Source organism: Narcine bancroftii, chromosome 10, assembly GCF_036971445.1.
Source record: "Narcine bancroftii isolate sNarBan1 chromosome 10, sNarBan1.hap1, whole genome shotgun sequence".
Taxonomy (NCBI): domain Eukaryota; kingdom Metazoa; phylum Chordata; class Chondrichthyes; order Torpediniformes; family Narcinidae; genus Narcine; species Narcine bancroftii.
In genome coordinates this window covers 45,049,002-45,076,345 of record NC_091478.1, presented here as the reverse complement: position 1 = coordinate 45,076,345, position 27,344 = coordinate 45,049,002, and the positions used below count along the sequence as shown (strand labels likewise).

At 39.1% G+C, this 27,344-nt stretch overlaps 1 protein-coding gene across 4 annotated transcripts in view; it reads right to left on the bottom strand.

The window, feature by feature from the left end:
- Positions 1-1,499: 1,499 nt before the first annotated feature.
- The window catches only part of sirt1 (sirtuin 1), a 49,566-nt gene continuing 23,721 nt past the window's right edge, over positions 1,500-27,344 (bottom strand). For 3 of the 4 annotated variants that reach the window (XM_069900823.1, XM_069900824.1, XM_069900822.1), the window contains 6 exons: positions 20,268-20,420; positions 17,546-17,693; positions 16,755-16,834; positions 16,210-16,396; positions 14,191-14,784; positions 4,722-6,932 (listed from right to left, as the gene is read on the bottom strand). In XM_069900823.1, the coding sequence (XP_069756924.1) occupies positions 6,619-6,932; positions 14,191-14,784; positions 16,210-16,396; positions 16,755-16,834; positions 17,546-17,693; positions 20,268-20,420 (1,476 nt within the window). In that variant the 3' untranslated portion in view covers positions 4,722-6,618. The other variant, XM_069900825.1, reaches the window with a different exon arrangement.

The window sequence follows — 27,344 nt, the reverse complement described above, 5'->3', positions numbered from 1 at the left end:
AATTTGAACCCCCACATGGCCACAATCCATCGACAGAAACCAGTCAGGTTTGAATCCAGATCCCTGACGACGTGAGACAACAGCACTCACTATTCCTTCATGCCATCCACTTTCCATTACTAATTTATTCCACTAGATGGATAAATCTCCCAACACATTGGACACAGACATAATCAACCAAATAAAGCTCACTTGTCCTTGCACAATCTTCTAAAACACCCGAGGATCAGTGTGTAAACCTGAAGAAATATTACAGGTGATGCAAATAAGGAAACTCATTACTTACAAATTCATAATTTAGAAATTAGGTGTCAGATCTCCATCCTGGGCAAGCCCTGTCCCACCAGCAGGACACAAATCAAAGGTGGGAAGGGAAGGTTGAGAATCACTGCTCTCGACCCAATTGTTACTGAAATATTTTGCTATTAAAAAATTGTCATTGGCCCATTTCCTTTGGAGTTATGAAACCATGCACATAACAAGTCAATGAGGTACGATTAAAACAGTGGTTTTCAAACTTTTGTTTTCACTCACATACAATCCCTTACTAAGCAATCCCTTACTAATCACAGAGCACCGATGGCATAGGGAATACCTAAAAGTGGTATGTGAAAGGAAAAAAAGGTTGAGAACCACTGATCTAGGCCCTCTAATTTTAGAATAATCTACTCTGGGAGAAAAAAAGTGTGAGCCTTCACTTTACACTCCTCACAATTTTGTTAACTTCTACAAGATTAGGCCTAATCCACCTTCGCTTTAAAAAATAAATACACAGCCTATCCAACCTCTCCCTGGAATTCAAACCCTCCAGTCCCAGCAGCATCCTGCCAGCACTCTGCAGCGATGAACAATTGAACTAAGCACTTAAATTTTAAATTTAGACATACAGCACAGTAACAGGCCATTTTGACCCATGAGTCTATGCTGTCCAATTTACATCCAATTAACCTACACCCCCAGTACGTTTCAAACGATGCGAGGAAACTGGAGCCCCCAGGGAAAAGAGTAGTTGGGATCTCAATGAGAAAATGGAAGCAAAATGCTGGAAATACTTGGGTCAGACCTCATTTGTCAGAAGAGAAGCAGAATCAACTTTTCAGGTCAAAGACCTTTCACCAGAACTGTGAAGGAGACAAAAGATTGTTCATTGCAGAGTGCGTGGTGTAGAAGGATGTAGTCAAGTTAAAAATCTTCACCTGTAAGAATCTAGGAATGAAATCATGGCAAAGTTTAAGTTGTTCAACTGCAGATGGTTATTTTGTAGCCACTGTGTCGCAGAGCAAAATGAACAACGAGAAAATGATCAGACATAGTCGAGTCGAAGTTCAGTGAAAGTCATTTACTTAAACATTCACTCACAGCTTTTTAAAACCCCGCGCGTTCCAAATGATGTCTGGAACCTCCAGAGCCGGTTCAATTAAACCTCCGGTGAGCTGCTACAATTTCAGATATAAAATAACAACTTTTGTTCAGTAGTTTTTGAAAAACGTCAGCCCAAATAATTTAACCAAGGAGATTTATTGCAATATATTATAAATTCAAACACATCTTCACTTTAAAAGCAGATAGAATAGAGACTGTGGGGTACATGGAACAGGAACTAAATATTACAAGTTCAAGCAACTCAGTTTAAATTAATAGAACAGTTCCTTGAATCATGGCATTCCAACAGTAACTTCAAAAAGCATCTTTTCTGTACAAGTTGTCAAATATAAATTGTAAGATGTTAAATGTATTAAATTAAAAGGTCTGACTCAAAATTGCAAGTATATGAAATTTGTATCAACAAAGTCACCTTTTACAATGGTTCCTTATAAAATGTAGTTAAATGACATAAATGATTCAATATGTACAATGGGCAGAAATAATTTGAACACCATACTACAAAATAATGCTTTCAGAGTAGATTTAGCCTATTTTCAATACACCGTACATTATATAAGATTTTAGAAAGCTAATATTTGAGAAGATGAACCTAACAATATTAACACATCTTTGTATTTAAAGATTAAACCACAAAAACATCAAGGCAACAAAAGGTAGGGCTTAAAATTTGAGATTCATTACTCTTGGCATATGCAAATTTCCTCTGGTAATTTGGACGATTCCCAATGTCAACACAGGTTTTTAAAAAAATGGTAAGGTGTGTCTAGCAACTCTATTCCATGAGAAACAGTTTGGAAGTAGTCTTTATTATTTCACAGGAGTAGAACCAAAATATATTCTGAAACTCCAGATTCAAGATAGATTACCACGTAGGCAAAAGACAAGAAACTTGTGGAAAGTGGAGTATGTTACCACAATAGCAGGATGGTTTATTTATTAACATGTTTTGAGAATAACTGCAGATTTTGGAGAGAAGTTCATGGGAAAGGGACACACTATTTTTAAACTAAATTCAAAAATGTGCTTTGAATGGGCACATTTAATTCAGGTACCCGGCAAAAATAAGTAAAAATCTTTTGTTGCATTGATTAAAAGAAGAAGCTTTTCTAACATTTTTCACTAGAATTTTTAAAATTAATTCTTGTGTCAAAATAGGTGCCACCCACTTTCATGTCCGGATCAATATCTTCCCCAATAGACCAGCAAATGGACCCATTTGCTCTGCAGTCTTTCTTACCTTTGCTCGACCGTTCTTATAAAGGATTTAAAAGTATATGAAATTGCACAATTTGGATTTGATAGTCCAAATCGTAAAATTTTTACACTTATTCTGTGCGAGCAACAATACAATAAACATTCAAAAGAATGTTATCAACAGGGAATTAACAAGTCACCACATCAAGAGGAACCAAATAAAAATCACAACTGCAGGTGCTCAGCAAGCATCTGTGGGAAGTGAAACAGACAACATATCAAATCAAAGACCCTTCATCAGGACTCGATGAAAGGGAACAAGTTGTAGACAGGGTGAGGGATGAATGATCTCTGATTGGGTGCAGTTGGTTACCTTGGTGAAAAGCTGTAGAAACTGATGAAAGGGGTGGTTAGACAGAGAGAAAACAGAATATGTAAAATCTGTTGAATGCATTTCAGAGCTGTGCAAATGCTCAGATCACAGTTCATTTTACTGACTGATAATCTGCAGGAGAGCTGGCCAGTTTTGATAGAATTGATTTCTACAATTTCAGGTTATGGGCTTTCTCTGCTGCTAGTTTTGTAATAGAGCAGTTTTCTTTTCACTGACAAGGCTTGATTTGCTGTACTATTTCTACAGTTCCGACTTGCACATCCCAACTTCTACATGTTCTTTTTGTATTCTCTCTCTAATCACCCTCAACAACCTGTCAACTTATCATCATGGCAACCCTTTCATCACCCTATTCCCTTTGACCTATTCATCCTCCCGCTACCTTCCCTACAACTTAAATCCATTCTTTTCTCTCTTGCCCAATTCTGTCAAAGGGTCTTGGCCAGAAACATTAATATTTCTCTTTGAAAAATGGTGCCTGAGCTGTTTCTATTTTAGAGCTCAATATTCTTTAGCATTCCAGCTTTAATTTTGCAATAATGTCCAAACATTCCTTTTTTATTTTAAAAAAAAATGACATACTTTATATACATTCCTAAAAAAGAAAATGCAAGGAACAACACAAATCTGCTGAGTACCAAAACTGGAGCCAGGCCTGAGAAGAACTGGGCTTCAGGAGGAAACCCTACACCAAATCTCTATACAAGGCGGCAAACAACTACAAGTGCTACAATTTGTAAAAATGTTCTTTTCATTTAAACAGAGTAGCCTCAATGGTTTCTAATATACAATGAAAAATAGTAACCTCGGTGTACAAATTAGTTGCCAGCTCATCTCATAGAAAACATTACAACCAGTGCTTCATGACAGAAAATACAAATCGGAAGGAAAATATGTTTAAACAAATCACCCACTGCTCCAAAATAAAATCTGCCACAGACTTCTTAAATCTTCTGTTGCAGCTCCAGTCATTGAGATCTCACAATGTTCTTTGGTCTTTTTACCTGTTCCCTTTTTCACCCTTTTCAGCAATTAAATGGCTTTTGAACAGCATACACAAAAATATGTACAAGACATTCATTTTAGCTTCTGAGGAACCGTATTAAATAGCTGTACAACTCAAAACAAATAGAAAATTAAAACAAACAAACTATTTTGCCAAAGAGATTCTCCGAACCACTCTCAAAAAACAAAGTCTTCTACTATACGCAATGTTAATGAACTGTGTTAAATGGTTATCTTAATATGCAGAATGTTTATTTGGTAAAAGTACCAGATAAAGAAGGCTAGTGTTCTTCTTGTACAGTACAGTCTGAACTAGCATTTTCAGCCTGAGGCTTTGCATGATCATTACAGCCAGTGTGTGTCCAGGAGAGCTGAAAAAGTGCCCCAAAGGTAGAATAATGCTGGTGGAAAACATAATATCATGCAAATATGCCTCTTATTCCAACAAATCATCTTCACATTCACCCTGCATGGAGTTTTCAGTCAGCACCTCACTTCCAAAATGTTCACTTTCACCCCCAAAGTACACACCATCACCATCTTCCTCTATTCCATTATAAAATTCTTCAATATCACTCTCCTCTTCTCCATCGCCAACACTTCTGCTGCTACAGGACTCGTCGCTAACACTGTTGCCAGAAGATGAACCCTCATCTCCCTCAGAGTCTGAATAGACTTCAGCACCATGAAAGATATAGCGATTGGGTGCCAAAAATAAGTACTGGGAATCTGAAAATCAAGAGACAGATTGTAAAACTATGTTAGGAATATATAGTATTGAATTAGAGTCCCTCTCTCCCCAACACATTTTCATGTACAATGTAAAACATCCAAATCTTGGAAGAATTTAGGATCTCCTTCATGCACCTTGATGAATTGTGGGTAAAAGAATGAGGTGGTTTAAAATATACTTATTAATCCATACAAATGGCATAATTCTGAAATACACATGAGGACCTGGCTCCTTGAGATTCATCTGCCCATGTATTATCCCAGCATACAATCTACTCATTTGTACTTTCCTGATGAACCATTTTATTAGCCTAGAAAATGTAACAAAATATACAAGAGAGAATCATAAAATAGTCCTTTGTGGATGAGAATAAAGACCAGCAGAATGCAGAGCAGGATGCACCCTTTGGACAGTGACGGAGATTATGTAATGAAAGAGAAACCAGGATCTTGAATCCCAAATGACACAAGGCTGATCTGAAGCTAGGACTTGCAGTAGAACCACCATGCTAAATAGGGCAGGCTCTCAACACATAACTAGGCAACCATGAGGTGGTCTTCTGTCAGTCTGTAGCCTCACAGTACACACACCTGTCACTAGGACAAATATTAACTCTGATTCAATGAAAGAGCATACATTGCAGCAGCCATCAAGTGATTGCAAAACAAGGCTAAAAGCATGCAAAAGAGCAGATGCTATATGCTACATGTAATTACACAAAATAAAAATAAAAATTCTGGCACAGAGTCAAATATTGATGAACATAAAGCCAGAAGATCCAGCCCATTAACAGCCAGACCTCAAGAACAGTGGAAATCAAAATACAAGGGGCAGTTCCCTCCAAATACCCAAGACAAAAGTATTCAGTTTAGATTCATCCAGATCCACTCAACTTCATATCTCATGACAATTTAAAAAAAAATTTGAATGGAAGTATCAATGGAACTTTGGTATCAAGGATTTCCACCAACATTTTCCCCAAACACAATTGGCGCTGCGAGCAGAGTTTGTTCAAACAGTTGTGGCTGGACCCACGTGGAGTACTAACCATATGGTGTGCGTTTGGGTGTGGTACATGCGTTATTATGCATCTGCTCACCAACGGGGAGAGCAGGAGGCAACCCACAGAAAATAAATTCCCTGGGTGGACCAACGATGGCCAGGGGGTCAGCTGTTTGGCAGCGTGACTGGCAAGCCACGCCATGCCACTCAACTGGATCGACAGCTAGTCCCCATGGAGAAAAGATAGACACCACGTGGCATCCCTCCTTGAGAATTCGAGATTCCCAGACCGGGGTGTCGTGGAGGGGCCCTTTGGTTTATGGTGTCTCTCCTGAGACATCAGCATGAAATTGCAGGAGAATTAGGCCAACAAAATGCACAGAAATATAGGGAGATTGAAATTGAATCCCTGAAGCATCACTGTTGTGCACTACAGGAGGCAGTGCAGACTGCCCAAGTGCGGCTGACCAGCCTAGAAATGAAAGTCATGGAGGAAGCTTCCAAGCTGATTGGAACACAGCAGCTGCAAGCAGTTAGTAGCTGGTTTGACTGGCAGCTTAACCCAAGCAAAGTCCGAGTCATTGTCCATCAACATAAAGAGGTGGCCGAGGTTTGTGCTGTTGCTCCCACTGCGTAAATGGGCTGCACTTTAATGAAGTCAGTTTGCAGAGTGCAGTAGAGCCGGTCTGCTTCTCTCACCAAGAGGTGTGGTTCGGCAAAGTCCATGTTGGAGATGGCGGTGACAACGTGGACCGGGAACTTGGAAAGAAACAGGGCCTCGTACAGGAAGCAATTTGTGTGTCTGTCTACAAGGGACATTATCTCTTGCTTCAGTTCTGAGGGGTTGCGATCACCTGGGCCCTGCGTGTTAAGCACGCGAACAGCCCCTTCATCTCGGCTAAGTTCAAATGACGAGCAAAATCAGTTTAAACCCATTGTACTTGCCGTCAACGAATGGGTTGTTGACAATCAGGGCGACTTTCGCTGCTGTGGTGGGGTCCAGGGGGCTGACCACGTGCCAGAACTTTGTGTCCTCAGCTCCTATTCCTCTCAGGGTGAACTGTGATTCTGCAAGTTGCAGCCAGCTGCGTGGTTGGTTTGCCCAGAATGGTGGCAAGTGGACTCTTACGGCATAAACTAACACAGGAGCTCCATTGGTGGCAGCTGTTTGGGCTGTGGACGAATTGGCAGGATTCATCTTGCTGCGTGCTGTGGGTTCTAAAAGCATTAGAACCTGTTCAGGGGCACCACTGTCACACTGCTGAAATAAATGTTGTCTACACCAAGCAAGTAAACCAGTAACTGCTGTTTATTCAAACCACGTGCGTTCCTTTTTAGGGGAGGCGAAAGGCTCACTGGAGTGATGTTATAATGCTGCTGTAAGGCCTACCCGTTGCCCTGGCAACTTGCTCCTGCAGCCTGGAACGATGGGGGGGTGGGGAAAATCCCCTGTGCCCTGCCACGCTGGTCGTTCGCTACGGAGATTCGACCAGTCATGTGCGGGGTTGACCCGCCCCACTACACCTTGTAATTTCGTTATTAGCTATAACAAGTTTAGATTTATTTGGAAGTTTCGATGTAGTTTATATTTAGATAAGGAGTGTTGCGTTCAAGAAGTATTAGGGGGAGGACGGGAAGTGGTTTAGTTAGGACTCAACTTGCTATCATTTGGAATAGATTTTTTGGGAGGGAGAATTTGTTTTAGGATTTCTCCCTGTAGTTGCTATGACGATTCATGCCTGCTTACATTCTTTTGTCTGTTGGGTTTTTCTAGTCTCATGGTTAAACTGAGTCAATTAAATCCTTGTTAATTTTATTTTTCAGTATTTCTGCTTTTAATTCAATTTATATGGGTAAGATATTAATATTATGAGTTGAAATATTTGGGGTTTAAACCATCCTATCAAACGCAAGAAAGCATTTAAGCATATTAAAAAGTTTAAAGCTAATATGTTTTGACAAGAAATGCACATTTGTTTGAATGACACCTCTTCTTTTTCCAATGTTGGAGGTGACAGCATTTTCATGCATCTTTTATGGAAAAGGCTAGAGTAGTTGAGATCTTAATTGACCAATCTATTCCAATTGTAGTTTCTGATACAAATGGTCGATTTCTTATTGTTTATGAGAAATTATAAAATTATAGCCTTCTCGGTCCTAATGTTGATGATCTGAGTTTTTTTAAAAACTTTTTTTCCTCCTTAATGGAGGAATTACTTTAATCGTTGGCTGGACCCTGCCTTAGAATGTTCATCTTATTAAAATAAAAGCCACCTTAAGCAAGTCTGCTCTAATTATTCATTCTTTTCTGTTAAAGTGTAGCATTTTAGATGTATGATGTTTTCTCCATCCTAATAAGGAATTTTCCTTTTTGATGTCCATCATACATATTCACGGATTATTTTTTTTATTGATAAATAATTGATTATCTTGATTTCTGCATAAAAATGAGTTTATTGCTATCTCAGACCATGGTCCAGTTGTCCTATCAGTGACCTTTCCTGACTGCCTCAATCTGTCAGACATTGATGTTTTAATTCACTTTTACTTTCTGAACCAGACTTTTTGTAATTTATGAAGGGACAGATTTTTTTTTTAAGTATATTCCTCCTCTGGGAAGTTTAAATTTAATTATCTGGGATTCTATTAAGGCTTATATTATAGGACGAATTATTTCATAAATGGCAAAAATGGAAAAAAGAGGCCAATGCTGAAAGGACTGTACTTATTAATCAATAAAGCTTTTAGATCAACAGCATGCCCTTGCATTGAACCCCAAGATATATAAAAAATGACTTGAGCTTACAACTAAATATGACTTGCTTTTGACTCATTCTATCAAAACGCAGCTTTTGAAAAGTAAGAGCCATTCTATATACATGGAGATAAGCCGAGTAAAATTTTGGCTAATCACATGAAAGGCTTAGCAGCTAAATGTCTGATTAAGGCGATTCAGAGGGAGGATGGTAATATTATCAATGATCTTGTAGAAATTAATGATACATTTAGGCAATACTATTCCAATCTTTATAAATCTAATTTTCCTGTTGATTGTACCTCGATGGAAACTTTTTTGGATCATTTGTCTATACCTACTTTGTCTTTAGAAGCACAATCTCAGTTAGAGAAAGCTATTTCACAAGAAAAGATAACAAGGACTATTAAATCTTTACAAAATGGCAAGGCAGCAGGTCCTGATGGCTTTTCTGTTGAGTTTTACAAAATTTTCCCCATTTATTGTACCCTATGCTGTTTTCTGACCTTTAAATCTGGCAATTTGCCAACTACATTTTACACTGCAATGATCTCTCTGATCCCTAAAAAGAATAAATACTTGACAGTTTGTGCCTCCTACTGCCAATTTCTCTTTTAAATTTTGATGTACAAATATCTCTCCAAAACACTGGCCAGTAGATTATAAAACATCTTACCTTTTATTATATCTGAGGATCAGACAGGTTTCACTAAAAAAAAAATCATTATTCATATTTCAATATTCACAATTTATTGAATATTATATATTCCCCTTGTGTTTCTTCTTTGGATTGTGTTATTTCCTTAGATGCTGAAAAAGCTTTTGATAGAGTTCAATGGAAATATTTTTTGCAATATTAAAAAGGCTTCATTTTGGCCCCACTTTCATTTCATGGATTAGTTTTTTATACTCATCTCCTGTTGCTTCCATTCTTACAAATTCTATCTTATCTAAACCAGTGGTTCTCAATCTTTTTCTTTCTACTTATCACTTTAAGAAATCCCTATGCCATTAGTGCTCTGTGATTAGTAAAGGATTGCTTAAGGTGATATGTAAGAGGGAAGGGAAGGTTGAGAATCACTGCTCTAGACCCAATTGTTACTGAAATATTTTGCTTGAGAAAAATTGTCATTGGCCCATTTCCTTTGGAATTATGAAAGCGTGCACATAACGAATCAATTAGGTACGATTAAAACAGTGGTTTTCAAACTTTCTTTCCACCCACATACCACCTTAAGCAACCCCTTACTAATCACAGAGCACCTATAGCATAAGGAAAGAAGTGGACATTAATTTGTCCAATTAAGGACATTAAAAGAGGAGACCACTGGAGTGGAAAGAAAAAGGTTGAGAACCACTGATCTAAACCTTTTATTAAACTTTCTTGTGGGACTAGACAGGCTTGCCCTCTTAGTCCATTGTCACTTAATTTAGCCTTAGAACCTCTGGCTATGGCACTTAAGAGAATCTCAGGATTATTCTGGTATTTTTAGGGGAGGATTGGTTCTAAAAATTTCTCTTCATGATGATGACCTTTTGCTTTTTGTACTGGATCCTAACTCCTCAATTCCTGCTATACTAACAATTCAGTCGGTTTTCTAGATATAAATTAAATTTACAAAAGAGTGAATCATTTCTTTTGAACACTCTTGCCCCCTTACATACTGCTTTTCCTGAAACCCAATTTACATACTTTGCTGTAACAATTACTAAGTCATAAATATCTGTTTAAAGAGAATTTCCTTGCATATTAAATCAGGTGAAGAAATCCATCTCAGTGGTCTCCTCTTTTAATGTCCTTAATTGGACAAATTAATGTCATTAAGATAAATGTTTATATTTTTTGACTCACATGATTCCATGATATCATCATATATTTGGAAAAAATAAATCTCTTCATGTAAGTAAAGAACATCTCCAAAATGATAAGAATGGATGCTTGGCTCTACCCAATTCCAGATTTTATTATTGGGCTGTCAATATTTTGATTATATTATGATAATCAAATGGGTGGCCCTGCATGGCTTGATTTGGAGCTGAATTCAACCCAGAAATTCTCTATTGTTTCAATACTTGGAGCTCCCTACCTTTTCTAATCGGTAAAAATATTGATAATCTCATAGTTAAACATACAAATAGGATTTGCTTTCAGTTCAGAAAACATTTTAGGCTCCAAAAGCTTCTTCTTTTCAGTCCTATTTTATCAAATTATTTTTTTCCAACCTTCTTTGATGGATTCTGCTTTTCAGGAATGGTCCAGATTCGATATTAAACATTTTTTATGATTTATTTGTTGATGATAATCTTCCTACATCTGAGTAACTTTCTTTTAAATTTAAATTACCAAATTCTAATTTATTTAGATATTTGCAGATTAGGGACTTTCTCTATTCTCAGTCTTCAAAATTCTCATAGGTTCCTGTTATGAATTTGATAGAAAACAATTTACAATCTTCAACCATCTCAGAAAAGGTTAAGAGTTATTGTATATGATGTCCTGCTAAAATCAAGGCAAGTTTCAGTGGATAACATTAAAAAGGTACGGGAGCAGGTCCTCCCTATTTCTATTTCTGATGATTCTTGGAACTCCATTTTTAGCTTGGTTAATACATCTTCCCTTCAATAGAAGTGAAAGTATTTCATATGTTACATTCTAAATAAAGTCTAACATGACAATAATGGAACTTTTTTGTGCCCATTACTCACTGTTACAATTCAAAGTTGTGTTTTGAGCTTATATGTCCAAAGTTAAATTAGCTCGTATTTACCCAAATGTTAACCCTTTCTGTGACAGATGTAAGAATGAGGACGGATCGATAATTTATGTATTTTGGTCTTGTTCAACCCATGCCAAACATTGGCAAGAGGTCTTTCGTACTATGTCAATCATTATTAATGATAACCCAGCACCAGACCTATTGATTGACTTTTTTGGGATGGTTGAACAGAGGGTAGTGAAATTATCTTCATTTCAATGTCTTGCATTAGTCTTTGCCTCTCTTATTTTGATCAGATGGAAAGATGCTGTCCTGCCCACTTATATATGATGTCATATTTAACCTCAGAGAAAGCAAGATGTTCCATAAGTGGCTCGAATATAAACTTTCCCAAACTTTGGAGTTCTTTTCTTGAATAATTTTTATCCCCTCTAATGGGAACCTTAATCAGGTTCTTTGTGATTGTTGCAATTACACATTCCTTTTTATTTCTACTGGCAGTTTCTTTTCTACATTGTCATGCAATTTCAGAATGGTTTGTGATTTAGATTAGTTCGTTATACTGTTTTCTCGTCTTTTCTGTTTTTTTTTTCAATTTACCCATGAATAATACTGTTACATAAGAAAAACAGTCTGCTCTATTACAGTTTATATTAGTTTTATATATTATTGCTTTATGTATGTCTTCTTTCTTCTTTCTTTTCTTCTTTGGCTTGGCTTCGCGGACGAAGATTTATGGAGGGGGTAAAAAGTCCACGTCAGCTGCAGGCTCGTTTGTGGCTGACCAGTCCGATGCGGGACAGGCAGACACGATTGCAGCGGTTGCAAGGGAAAATTGGTTGGTTGGGGTTGGGTGTTGGGTTTTTCCTCCTTTGCCTTTTGTCAGTGAGGTGGGCTCTGCGGTCTTCTTCAAAGGAGGCTGCTGCCTTTATGTATGTACTATTATATAAAATACAATAAAAATACTGAAAAAGAAAAAAGTCTGTCTTTAAAGTGTGTATACGTGCAGGAGCATGTATAAAATAGGTGGCCACTGGCGTCAGGTCTAACCTGGGTTCAATGTGAATGTCTATATAGTTGTTCAGTAGAAAAGTCAGTATCATTTGATGTCTTCGCGTTTGTTTCCTGTGTTAATTAAAGTTGCGTGTGATTGTAACACTTGTGTCTAGACTCATCTCTCTGTGAGCCCACCAAAACTGATACTGTACTTTCCAAACACAACTGGTTAAACTTTTGACCTGGGTAAGCGCCTGTGTTGTTCAAGGCGTCAGGAGCTCGGATGGCTAGGATGGGTGCTAAGTCCGCGGTGAGGGAGTCAGGAGTTTTGATATGTGGGCAGCCAGGGTGAGAATCTGTGGTTGGGAACTCAAGACGAGTGGACACCAGTGCATCAGGAGTTCAGATGGGCAGACGGCCAGGGGGAGGACCCCAGCTGGGAGTTCAGATGCATGGACAGCTCGGGTGAGAATCTGCAGTCGGGAGCTTGGATCCATGGGTGGTCGGCGGCAAAAATAGCAGGGGTGGGGGGGCTCAACCTTTTTATGGGTCATACAAAAACACACCAGATTTTTGGGCAAGGAGGGGGCGGGGTTGATAATTACAGGGTATCAATGATTACTTGAGTGTATACAGTATGGGAAACAATTTGTCCAGCCTTATGGTGAAACTACACTTGGTTATAAATATGGTTGCCTGAAGGCTCATGAATCTGAGATTCACCACTGTCTTTCCTAAATAAACTGATCTTGTACACATCAGCATATTTGATTAAACAGTGGTAAAAAATCACATTGTCAACAGAGAGGGCCTACCACAGACCTCCACCCCCTAAAATGGTAGAATGAGAAGACAAAATGACCTGATCCAGTGTGTAAAAGTAGATGACACAATTTTCTTGTTTATTTTCATTGTGTGATGACATTGTTTAATGGGTTTATTGTATTGTATATGTTGAACATTTAATGGGTTTGGAGGGGGGTGGGAAGGAGGGAGGGGGGAAAAAGGGAAGAAAATGACACTGTGTATTTTGGTTAATATGGTTCATAGTGTGAAAAATAAAAAAAAACATGTGTGAAGGCCACCAAAATGGTCTTTGACAAGCATAGACACTACCTGCACTGCAATTCCTACTGCTCCAAGGTGCAAAGAAAATAATGCACTATGTTGTATATTACTAGAAAATAGATGGTAAGCAACAGGTTGGATGAGTTTTCCATTTCAAAGAGGCAACACTCTTGCATGTATATTTGAGTAATAGCTTTCTGTCCAAGCTACGAGAGAATAGCCATTAAAAGGTGTATACAGAAAAAAAAGGTTGGTATATAAAAAAGTGTAAATTCTGCATGCAGATTTATAGATCAACCAACACACATTTATGTGATTTCTAAGCCTTAATAACCAGCCTCTGTTGGTCTGTGCTCAAGACCATGGTCGGTCCACGTTGGCAGCAAAACTTCAAGCCCCATCACATCTCAGGGCTGTGTGCTCCAGCCCACTACTGTTCATGATACTGACTCAGGACTGCACTGAGACAACAGTAGTTGGTTTCATTGGCAACAGTATCCTAATAACCTTGGATCTCTTATAAATGAATCTGAGTAAATTATTCTGGAATATTTCTGTATACAGTAAAACCCTTACACAAGGGGATTGGTGGATGCCGGATAAGTGAATTTGCCAGTTGCGTGAGATTGTATGTTGCACGATTTGTGAACTTACTGCTGAAGGTGCCAATTTTAAACTTTTTTTTTTTACCCATTTATTTTCCGAGATATTTTTGCTGGTTGCTTGAATTCCGGATAATAGGAATTTTACTGTATTTAGTTTTTTTTAATGCCCATGTGAAAATTGTGTGCTGCCTAAGAAATCGATGGCATGTGTGCATTGGGGTCTGGAGAACTGTTCTTTTGTCCAGTTGTACATTTAGATGATAATGGACTTAAACTCTTATCACCTGAGAATGCACAAAATTTGACTCCAGGGTTCCACATATAGTAGGACTTACCAGCCAGTCGCTTGCTGATTTGTTCTTTTGGAAATTTACTGTTCCAGCCTTTGAGAGTTTTCTTAGCATGTCTGATGTCACTTAGAACATGATGTTCACTGCCTGGGCAATTTTCTTCAGTAGTATGGGTAATATGCTCAGCATTGCCAGAATCCCCAGAGCTTTCTGCGACAGGAACGGTATTCTCCTTCCCATGAATTGTTTCTGGTTCAGATTCCTGCAGATTTTCCTTAGTACAACTTGTAGTGGATTCTACAACAGGTTGATAAATAATATCTGCAGAATCCTTATTTGAGGACAATTTGCAGTTCTCCAGCTCTTGCTCACATGAACTAGAATCTTCTGTTAAAACTGGGGGAGTTGGAGGGAGATCAAATGGCTGACTTCTAGATTCTTTCTGCAATCGAGGGGGTTTTTCTGTTATTTCTGTAAGTTTGACTGGATTGCCACAGAGCTCTTCAAACTCTCCTCCCAAACGATGAAACAGTTCGTTGATGACAACATCACAATCACCCAAAAGCTCAACATCGAAGTTGAGATGATTCAAGGGCTCCCTATTAATCAGCACTTGAGCCACATGATGGGGTATAGAACCTGCAAGTAAATCAATTTAAAAGTGGACGGGAATGGATAAAAATTGCATGTAAAAAGACAATTATGCAACTAAACAAGCATGCATACAACCAGCAACTCTAAGTGCACTGGTTCTGAACCACAAGAATTTATTACAGTTGGTGAACAACCATTCAACCTGATCACACTTAGAACATAAAACACAGCAAGGGAACAGACTCTTTGGCCCACTATCTATCCCCTACAGGATTCCAAATTAGACTAAATCTCTGCTGCCTGCACAAGATTCATTTCTATTCCCTGCATGATCAAGTTTACACCACTACCCTCAGTCTGTAACAGAAACATTCCTGATCTTGCTACATAGCCTCACAGTCTGATCAATCAGTGCTTACATATACAATTCTCAGAACATAGAGCTTTGATGACACCAGTCTTTTAAATATCATATTTTTTCTGCAGAGTCCTTTAAAAGTACAAGTCTGTTTTAACCTGTTCGAATTTTTTTTTTAATTATACACTTGAATTCCAATTTACTTTCATTTCCACTGTTTTGTAACCAATAGAAATGTAAAATGCAGTTGCTCTGATATACCCTTAATATGGTACAAATATTGATTCAAATTTGCAATCCTTAGTTGTATACTATCTTAGTTGTGCTGGAGTTTGACTCTCATTTTAAATGGACTGAACCCAACCTATGAAAAGTCATCGAGAATAGAACTCAACTGCTGACAATGCTGGTAGAGTTTGTGTGGAGAAAGTGGAATAAGTTTCTCCTTCAGCCACACCACTGCCTCACCACACACTGCCCACAATACAACTACTTGTCAGGGAACACCTGTCACCACTTTTAAAAAAAATGTAACTTAAAGATTAAGCACAGCAACAGGTCACTCTGGCCCATGAACCCGCACTGCCCAGATACACTCATGTGATCAATTAACCTCCTAACTCCACACATTTTTGGAATATGGGAGGAAGCCGGAGCACCCAGAGGAAACCCACGCGAATATGGGGAGAACATACAAGCTTCTGCCACAGTGCCAGGTTTGAACCTGGGTCACTGGAGCTGTAATATGCTATGCTAACCAAGAAAATTGTTTATAAATCCACCACTCAAAGGACCACATGGCATTCTGTGCAACAGAGACTATTACTGACAAGCAAATATTTGCAAGTACAAACTCATTCTCATAGAGCAAGAAATCAGAGGTTACTGAATACTAAGTCATATGTAATTAATACACTATTTTCAATATTTGAATATTGATTTTTAAATGTGCCAATTAAGAAACTGGTTCATTATGATTTTGATATCTAAATAAAGCATTTTGCCTTGATCATATTCTTTGATAGCAACATTCATTACATTATGCTACACCAAAACACTTCTCATTTACTCCAAGAATCCAACAAATTTAATTCATACATTAGGATTCTTACTTGGTATGAGGGCCACTGGTCGGACTTTTAATGAAGATCCAATTACAATTAGGAGGTCAACCTCATCTTTATCATACTTCATACTCCTGTGAAATTGCTCAGGTAGGTTTTCACCAAAAAACACTATATCTGGCTTCATAATGGCAAGAGCAACTTCATTTGGGCACCTTGGACATCGAGGAACAACCTTAATAAAAACCACAAAAGGTTAGTTGGTTCAATGAATGCTACAAGCTATTTTGCACGCAACTCATTCAGGTGCACAATACGTGTATACCATAATCAGCATTTCAGACAGACAATTCTTCAGTACACCAAGCAGTGCACCAACTCAGGTAAAATACAGCCAATGGGTCCCATCATCCATGCATTTCCGTAATGACTGAATCTTTTGCGAAGAAGAATTTAGCACATTATCCAATGGAGACTTTCACAGCTCCCAGGAGTGAATACATAGTAATCGCACAAAAGAGAGGAAAAAAATGCCCAATTCAATATGCAAAAGACTCCTGCTTTCAATTCCCTCCCTTCCAAAAACAAATTACCTGATTGAATACTTCTTCTCTAATTGCTTCGCAATCAACTTTGTATTTGCACATCAAACAAGACGCCATCGCAAATGAACCTAAAAATTTCAGAATAGTAAAACCAGAATGTTCATAATTCAAGAGAAACATCATTTTCAAAAATACATCAGAGGAAAGAACTGAAAGGAAGCAAATCCAAAGCCACAAATAAGCCTGATGGTACTCCAACAAGGATGACCACTATTTCATTTCTAGAATTTGTATCAACACCAGATATATAGAAAACCCTTCCTCAAATAACACAAACTTAAATAAAAACCAAATCCACGGCTCCCTTTGTAGTCAGATATGAACTCTGCTGAGCTTAACTTGACACTGCAGAGCACATCAGGCAATATCTTCCTCTATACCCAAAACCAAAATAAAAGTTTGAAATAATCAGTAAATGCCAGAAGTATGTCAGGCTGGATAATTCACAACTTCTACAGATATTAACATTAGACCATTCATCAAAAAACGACTGTCCTTTCATTTCCACATCTAACAGCTGATATAAATGACAAATGTCCAACTATGAAGTGTCAGACGATAAAGTCAGGACAATATTCAGTTAACATAACCATATACTTGAACAGCAAAATCTTTGGGAGCATATGCTTAAAAGGAGGTCCAAATGTACTCAAGTATTTTCAGGTAGATTTGAGCTCCATTTGTTAAGTCTAACCAATGGGACAGGAAACCCCTATTAAAATGTTGCACAGAGGGAAAACTCATTCAGTTATTTAGTGTAAATATTATCCTCTACTAACCGTGGCATTCAACAATCCTACGAATGCCAGCAACCTGCTCCAGGGTATCTATGTTCTGGGTGTAATTCCGAAGAAGTCTCTCTTGTTTATCCAACAAGGCTATAAATTTGTGACAAAGTGATGGCTGGAACTGACCAGGATAAATCTCCTGTGAAATAAAAACAGGCAGAATTATCCTCCAATACATATTCTTTGCTATCAATTAGAACAATTCATCCAAGCAGGCTTTCGAAAAGTCTAATTCCTTTGGGCATAAAAAATATAAACAAAATGTGTATCATGGTGGAACAATTAGTACATTTCTAATTAATAGACTTTTTGACTGTTTTTTTCAAAAACAAAATCGCACTACTAAATACATATGCCATTGCTCTGTCCACAGGATAAATGCTGTGTTTGAACTAAAGGCTCAAACAAAAACTTTAAGCTGACTCATCAGTGCTGCTCCACTGTTTGCACCACTTATTCTACAATGCTAAAGCAAGGTCTTGCTGGTTGTCAGTTTAAAAATCTCAGATGTCTTGCAAACTAAGACATTTCTTTTCATGCCCACAGAAATACTTATCCTTCATCATCTAAAAATTAGAATTCCCGATTATTGAAGTGTTTCTTGGAATTTAATTAAAGCAAATTAGGTGCGACATTTTCGTGCACCTCACTGCTTGTGGAACCTTGCATGGTTGCGAAAAACAAATTAAATTCCTGCCCTAAGACACAGCTCACATTGATTTGATGGAAAATAGCTTAAAGTTAGACAGCACTTAAACTACAACAAACTCTTTGGTTACAAAATGCCAACTTCATTAACCCAATCAAATGAAACAGTTTACATTTCTTTAGCAGGGAACAAAGCATTTTCTCAGATTATTTTACACAGAAACCAAATGCAATTAAGACATCAAACAGGCAAAACTCTCATGAAATAATAAAACCGTGACAGAAAGGTATGGATTTATTTTTAAAAAGTGAAGTATCAGATGATGGAGGAAAACAAAAGGAGAAAAGTACATGGACAGGCATCCCATGTGGTGAAATTATCAAAGCAGCAAATTCTGCAGACCAACTTTAGGTATAATGGGAGTTGAACTGATCTCATTTTTCTTGGATGAGTAGAACGATCATTAATTAGGGCTTTCAAATGGAAATTGGAAAAAGCCCCATGAGCATGTAAATGAGTTAAAAGATTCTACATAGCACTGATTTGAGATGAGGACACGGGTTTTAATGCATTATGATAAATGGGATTTGATACTTGATGAATGCCAGCTGACAAATAAGCAACTGAGTTTTAATAGGGTAAGCAAAGCAATGCAGGGATGGGGGAGGTATAAATCTATTTCATCTTTTTCACTGGCTGCAGATGCACAGGAACATCACTTGAAGGTTCCTTTCCAAAATGCACACCGTCCAGATTGGAAAAATATCAACATTTCTTCATCGGGGAACTCCCTCCCCTTTACCAGAAGGACCAAAGCAATGCAAGGTGGCTCCACACGAAGGAATAAAAAGTCGGGGACAGGCAATGAATGATGGAAATGATTCCCACATTCTGTAAAGTGATCAAGAGAAGCAGGATATTTTACCAATGGAAAAACTATATCCGAAAAGGGAAAAATTGAAGTTATTTAATCATTAACAGATAAAAGGTAAGTTAAGAATATGGAAAGGAATGGGAAGGGAAGAATGCCAGAAATAGGAGTCAGGTGGTTTTTGAAAGGAAAAGAAAGCTGACTTCAGGAAATATTACATATTGCGAAGAGGGAAAAATTAAGTTCAATATCAAATTTTATGCAACACTTTCTAGACTAGCACACAGCCAACAGCTAGACTAGTAGTTCTCAACCTTTTTCTTTCACAGACCACTTTAAGTAATCCCTATGCCATAAATGATCTGTGATTAGCAAGGGATTGCTTAAGGTGTTATGTGAGTAGGAAGGGAAGGTTGAGAATCACTGCTCTAGACCCAATCCTTACTAAAATATTTTGCTTGAGAAAAATTGTCATTGGCCCACTTCCTTTTGAGTTATGAAACTGTGCACATAACAAGTCAATGAGGTACGATTAAAACAGTGGTTTTCAAACTTTTTCTTTCCACCCACATACCACCTTAAGCAGTCCTTTACTAATCACAGAGCACCTATGGCATAGAGGTTACTTAAAGTGGTATGTGAGCGGAAAGAAAAAGGTTGAGATCCACTGCGCTGGACTCATTCAAAACTGTCAAAGTGGCCAGAGGGAGGTTTGTTTCCTTCACTTCGAACAGAGAGATGGCAGCAACTGCAGCTGGATTGAGAAAACAGCAAGTAGAGATGGACATCCTATCATTCTCCATGTGTATCTCAGTACATGTGCCAGCAGCTGAGTAGATGAGCAAAGTAGGAGGGACTATTTGAGGAAGGCTGAAGTAAACACTTGCAAAACTGAAATCAGAATAGAACACTACCACTGATATGACAGATGGACGTTCACACAAGGAGAATGGAGCAGTCAGTAGCTTTAATGGAAATGAAAGAATGGTGGAGGCAATTCCTTTTATTGGCACAAATGCCACATCTCCACAAATCACATGGGACAACATAAATGTTTACACTAATGGTGTAATTTGATGACAACTGCTTTTTGTGCATCTTTTTGTCAACTTTTCTTGACATTTCATTTGGCCCTGCCCTCACTGGAGATTAACAGGATCAGGTTTCTCAATGTTTCTGAATCAGATATTTACCTTAGCAAACTTAAAAAATGGTCTGGGGTCTTTTCTGAAATATTCAATGTCAAACATGGCATGAGGATCTGGCAGATCTGGAAAGTCTACTGCCAATCTAGCATAAATACCGTCTCTAGATCTGAAGTCCGGTATTCCACACGAGACAGAAACCTATAAAAAACATCATTAAATTAAATTTATTGATCAGTTGAACATTACATTAAAGTTAGACTTGGTATTGATAATTCAGATACTGTTGCGACTATTTCCTTTATAATCCCTTTTTTATTTGCTTTATAATTAGCAGGTCATTGTTGTCTGTGACTACAGTTGGGTTTTCCACTGTTTATAAACATTATTAACATTACAAGCCATTAATACTCTGTTAAACGGTACTAAAACTGTGATTAAATGTTATTAAATGGTCGATAAAAGTTGTCGGATCTCTGCTAATGTCTGCATTTTCGTAAAACAAAGAAAATCAAACCGACCTTTTATCTGGCTCTAGTGTATACTTTCAAAATGGCTATTGCCAGAAAAAGGCATGAAATATCCGACCCATAATTATATCAAAAAAATAAATACCATTACAAAGAAAAAAACAATTATAATACATAAATTTCAAAAGAAAGTGGAAGTGAATTATCAAAGCTAGCTGCCTCTTGCAACAGACAGATTTTAGTAATTGGTCTGTTCAGAAAACCAGTTTTAGTCTTGATTCAAATTTGATGTACAAGTCCTCTTTTGTCCTGGATGGCATCAACAATTTTCCTCATCAGCAGGAATTTTGAGGCATTCATTCCCTTTTTCAGACTTGAAATTTCTTCAGCAAACAACTTCTGAAGAAAGTGGATTATCTCTAATTCAGCATTAATTAATTCTTTAACTGTGAGACATCCCTTGTGTCTCAGGATCACTTGTCTTCTTTTGTGTAAGATCTCCTTGATAGATGTTATCCGATTGAAAGTGAGCAGGAGCATCGCTTGTTTATTCATTCTGTCTGCTATGATTCAGAAACCATCTTTTATACCTGAGCATCCACGCTGCTGCCTTTTTCAAACTACAGTGAAACCTCATTAGAACGCGATTCTTTAATCTGTGGAATCACTTATAGCGCGGGTGTCTATGGACCCCAAACATTGATTTTAGGAGGCCAGGCTAACAGCCACAAACTCAAAAATGGACTCTTATTTACAAGATGAGTATATTAACAAGTGGAGTTTAAAGGTCTTATTATAGGGTTTGAGTCACAGTATTCTGTTTTCCTGCCTCTTGAATCATGACATGTCTGAATCTGATCCGTGACTTGACTGTAACATGATATGAAATCTTGGACCCAAACTAATGCGTTCTAACAAGGTTTTTACTGTATTTCAGGATGAGAAGTAATGGATTAAGCAGGTAACTAACTATTCATTTGTTCAGACATTATCTGTACAGCATTTGCAGTCTTACTTTTGATTTCAGGGTCTTCAGGTAAAATTTCTTTTAATTATGAGGATTTCAAAGCCACTCCTTTCGAGGCTGTGGAAGAAATTGAGGCCACATTTCATTCTTCAGAAAGTATTTGGTTTTCAAACCTCGAGAAGCTAGATCGGCAGGATAATTAACTGCATTAACGTATCTCCACTGTATTGATCATGAGACTTTATCAATTTCAGTGGTTCTGTTGCAGTTTCATCTGCAACTCTTTTTTTCAAAATTGCATCCATTCTGCTTGCTAATGGTAGCAGCCATCAACTCGTCATGGGATAATGACTGGTTTCAATCCACAATGTACTTGATCCTTGTTATTAAGCAGTAACAACTAAGAGTTCCAGAACTGTCTTCGCATGCATCAGCAAAATGATGCAAATGAGCAGATTTTACAGTTCAAAAATTTGTGGGTTTGAAGTACCTGTCACTCTTGAAGTCTTCCAACCTACGAAGATCCTGTACCCAACACATCCATTTTAGTACAATGAATTGTAGTATCTCACCATCCCAACTAATCTTCTTGGCAGTCAGGACAACTGATGTCAAAATTCCTACAAGATCATATATCGAACTGACTGTTGATAGAATCCCCCTTCTTGAGAGGTTGGTCCTTCAAAATGATTTTGAACTTAAAAACATCACACTGAACACACCCTAATCCCCTCTCCACGGGAAGGCGCAGCGGCCTCTCCACGGGAAGGCGCAGCGGCCTCTCCACGGGAAGGCGCAGCGGCCTCTCCACGGGAAGGCGCAGCGGCCTCTCCACGGGAAGGCGCAGCGGCCTCTCCACGGGAAGGCGCAGCGGCCTCTCCACGGGAAGGCGCAGCGGCCTCTCCACGGGAAGGCGCAGCGGCCTCTCCACGGGAAGGCGCAGCGGCCTCTCCACGGGAAGGCGCAGCGGCCTCTCCACGGGAAGGCGCAGCGGCCTCTCCACGGGAAGGCGCAGCGGCCTCTCCACGGGAAGGCGCAGCGGCCTCTCCACGGGAAGGCGCAGCGGCCTCTCCACGGGAAGGCGCAGCGGCCTCTCCACGGGAAGGCGCAGCGGCCTCTCCACGGGAAGGCGCAGCGGCCTCTCCACGGGAAGGCGCAGCGGCCTCTCCACGGGAAGGCGCAGCGGCCTCTCCACGGGAAGGCGCAGCGGCCTCTCCACGGGAAGGCGCAGCGGCCTCTCCACGGGAAGGCGCAGCGGCCTCTCCACGGGAAGGCGCAGCGGCCTCTCCACGGGAAGGCGCAGCGGCCTCTCCACGGGAAGGCGCAGCGGCCTCTCCACGGGAAGGCGCAGCGGCCTCTCCACGGGAAGGCGCAGCGGCCTCTCCACGGGAAGGCGCAGCGGCCTCTCCACGGGAAGGCGCAGCGGCCTCTCCACGGGAAGGCGCAGCGGCCTCTCCACGGGAAGGCGCAGCGGCCTCTCCACGGGAAGGCGCAGCGGCCTCTCCACGGGAAGGCGCAGCGGCCTCTCCACGGGAAGGCGCAGCGGCCTCTCCACGGGAAGGCGCAGCGGCCTCTCCACGGGAAGGCGCAGCGGCCTCTCCACGGGAAGGCGCAGCGGCCTCTCCACGGGAAGGCGCAGCGGCCTCTCCACGGGAAGGCGCAGCGGCCTCTCCACGGGAAGGCCGTCATGATCCAAGTCCAAATTCTTCATTTTTTTTGCCATCCCTCTTTTTCAGCCAATACCTGGTGACTGTTACTTGTTCACTTGGAAAGTTAAAAAAAACTCCTTTGGTGCATCTCGCTTTTAACTCATGATAAAGAGCCATTGCTTCCATTACTGTAGCTGCAGAAGTGAGACAATTATCCACGTAGAAGTTATTCATGATGGTGCTTATTGTTTGAGAGCCAAATTGTTCCATATTGTCCTCAGCATACTTGGTGATGAAGATAATCCAAATAGATGCCCAGCCATTCTGTATTCTACCATGTTCTGACTGTAGTCTCCATCAGGTCATGAAAGGAATCGTAACAAGTCACGGTCATCATTTGGTACTTTCACCTGATGGAACATTGCTTCAATGTCTGCAGTAATAATGACAGGTTCTTTACAGAATCTAGTTAAGACTCTTATCAATGTACTGTTCAAGTCAGTAAGAATTGAGAATTTAGTGAAACCCCACCCCCCCCTCGCCCAAAGGTTTCTCCACAATCAAACACCACAAAGTTTTCTTCTATGGTGTATTAAGTACTATTTTTTTTTTAACATCACTACCTTCAATGATATCATCTGTTACTTCCTCTGTATATCCTTTGGATATCATATCAGATACGTATTTGATGTAGTCTGACTGAAAGGAAGAATCTTTCTTGAATCTTCTCTTTAAGGTCAGTGTACGCTGCTCGATAAGTGGGAATCCAATGCTATGATGATTATTAATCAGCTTGGCAGATATTGACACCAATTCCAAGTACTGCTGGTCTTCCTTTGAAGCTTCTTTGACATCCATGAGGCCCTCAGGAAAGTCATTCTTGAACTGCAGCTCCCACTCCTGACCAAGATTAACAATCGATATCTTGTTGACATTGATAGCCAACTCCTTTTGAATCTCTTCTTTCTCCTAATGGTCCATTAATCATCGAACCAAGCATAGTTTTGACCACGTATGGTCCATCTCCCACATTCCTTATCCTATCTAGTGGCTCCAGAGCTTTTGGTAAATCAGCAACTATCTCAGAATTTATTTTGGGTAAACAAACATTTTTCAAATGTGTCCACGGTTCAATGTCATTTTGATGTGCAATGTTTCCTTTACACACAAACATAAAAGAAACGCATGCCTGGGAGACCACCAAAAAAATCATTACTATCCAGTTCTCTCGGCCCAAAACAATGTTAGTTTCCATGTGTTTAACTTGATCTACATTTCTCAATTGAACTTTTGTACTTCTTCCTTGAAGATTAATCTTATTCATTAGTGCGAAGTGACGCAGTTCTTCCTGGGTCAAGTATGCACTGTCACACTTCCTTTCTTGTCCTTGACCTGCACAGATACTATCAAAAGTCTGCAGTTATTCTCTCTAGCCCCAGTAAGAACATTTGTCAATACCAAGGTTTCAGCAATGTTTTCATCTGCTTCTTTTCTTGTCGTTTGTTCCTTTTCCGTATTTTTCTTTTCCTGAAAGATATGGAGCATTTTGGGATGCTTTTGACTACATATGTTGCAGTTGAGTCACTTTTTGCAGTGTCCTTTACACACAGCCAAAACCTCCTCAATTTTCCTTCAAAAAAGTGATTTTCTCACTATGCATCTTTTCCATCTATGCATACTTTTTCCAATCTTGCTTTTCATTGCAAAACATTTCTTCACAACAGGCAAACTTTCATTTTCTTTTATTTCATTATCTACCATTGTCAAATGTACATTTAAAAAAAAATTTTGGTTGAGGGTAATGATCTGGAACTCTCAACTTCTTTATTTTCTGTTTGAGTGCTGCTGATATTTCCATACAATGGATCTGTGATAATAATCTTCCATGAACTCCACCAAATCCTTAAAAGTAAAAATTTCATCACATTTTTTCTGGTATTCAACAACTTGACTTCTCCATAATTCTCTCATCTGGAGGGTAATTTATGTACAATGTTAGTAGATACGTAAAGCTCCTGAAGCTCTCTGCACCAGTCTGACCAGAATCTCTCACTAATTATGATGCCAAAGTCTGACTCCCATCTCCTCTTGATCTGTGTAGCCCTTGCTTGGGGGTCTCACCTTGGAGTACAGAGTACATTCTTGAAATAAATTTGGGTGCATTTCCCAGTCAAAGCAACCCTTCACCTCAACAGGTGTAGGTGGGGTCATTGTAGGGCCCCACCTATCCCTTAGAAATTATCTCAACTGGAGGAAACAGTGAAAGGTCCCATAAGACAAATCATATTTTCCTTTCAGCTGCTCGAAGGACATAAGCTGTCTCCTTTCATAGGAGTTCTCAATGTATCGGATCCCCTGCTGATGCCAGATCTTCAAGATTATATTGTCCATGTTCATTATGGGCAATAATGAGTCAGTGGCGCTTTGGGCGATATTCCCACTTTCTCTCCAACACACTCATTGATCTCGTGCCAGATTTTAATCAGATGTTTCAGTTTGGGGTCATCCGTTTTGTTTTTGCTATTAATTTGGCATCCTATTTGAATATCTTTCGCAGTCTTCTCCCCCATTGCATACAATCCCATTTGCACCCAAGTAGGTGGCTCCCCCTCTTCAAAGGATGTGAGGAATCTCGTCTGAGCTGCTGGATAATATATAATTTTTTTTTAAAGAAAACCTTAAGCACCCCCCCCCCCCCTAAGCTGTAGTCCCATATCAATTTTTTTTTTAAAGCCATCCTGGGTACTTTCCCATTCCAAATTAATGTCCTTATATTATCATTCAACATTTTAAAGAAAGACGGTGGTAATGGAATTGGTAGAGTTTGGAAGAGGTATTGGAGTCCTGGCATCACCTTCATCTTTATACAATTAACCCTCCCATTAAGGTGATGACCAGGACCCCCATCTTAATAAGTTACCTTCAATCTTCTCCAGCATAAAGAGGGTAGTTAAGTTTGTATAAATTTTCCAGATTGGTGTCAATCTTGATTCTTGGGTATTTCACACCTCCTACTTGCCATCTGAAATTACTATTTCTTTGGTATTCTTTATAGTCAAATTTATTCAGTGGCAGGATCTTACTTTTTTTCTATATTGGCTTTGTAACCCGATATTGTACCATAATCTCCAGTGTGGTAAGTAGTTTTATCAAAGACCTGGCAGGGTCCGTCAGATACAGCAACACGACATCTGCCATTAGGCTCTAACTGGCCCATTCTGAATCCCTTTATCCATGGATCTTTCCTAATGGCTTCCTCCAATGGTTTAATTACTAGGATGAACAGCCCTGGAGACAAAGGAGAACCCTGCCTGCTGGACCTATTGAGGGGGGAATGTTGATGATATTTGTCCATTTGTAATAACTTTTGCCTGTGGTTTGTTGTAATGTGTTCTTATCCAATTAATAAACATTTGTCCTATTCCAAATTTTTTCCAATACTTTAAACAAAAAAGTCCATTCTAGCCGAACAAAGGCTTTCTCTACATCGATTATGTTTGGGTCTTGTTTTGCTTGTGCCAAATGTATAATGTTGAATAGTCTACTCAGGTTATTAACAGAGTGCCCCTCCCTAATGAAGCCCACTTGATCCAGATTTATCAATTTAGGAAGGTACTCTATTTTTTCATCTGTATTTAACATAGGCAATTTAACTTGTTGTAAATATGCCTCCATTTTCATCCTTCAAAGATTCTGATTGCTATAATTTTTCATTATAAATTCTTTAAAATTATCATTTATTTCCTGCGTCTTGGCCAGTTAACCAGTTTCTTTCTTCATTGCAATTATTGTTCTGGAAACTTGCTCAGCTTCTAACTTCCATGTTAATGAGCTCTTCTCATTATATCCCTTTCTACCCTCTAGGTTGGTATTGTATTGCCTCAATTTTATTGATTCCAATAATCTCTTTTCTCATCAATTTTTTGCACATGCAATTCCTTCTCTAATTTCAATATTTCTTTTTCCAACTGGTCTACCTCTTTCATATGTTCTTTCTTTATTTTAGAAGTATCACATTATTTGACCTCTTAAATATGCC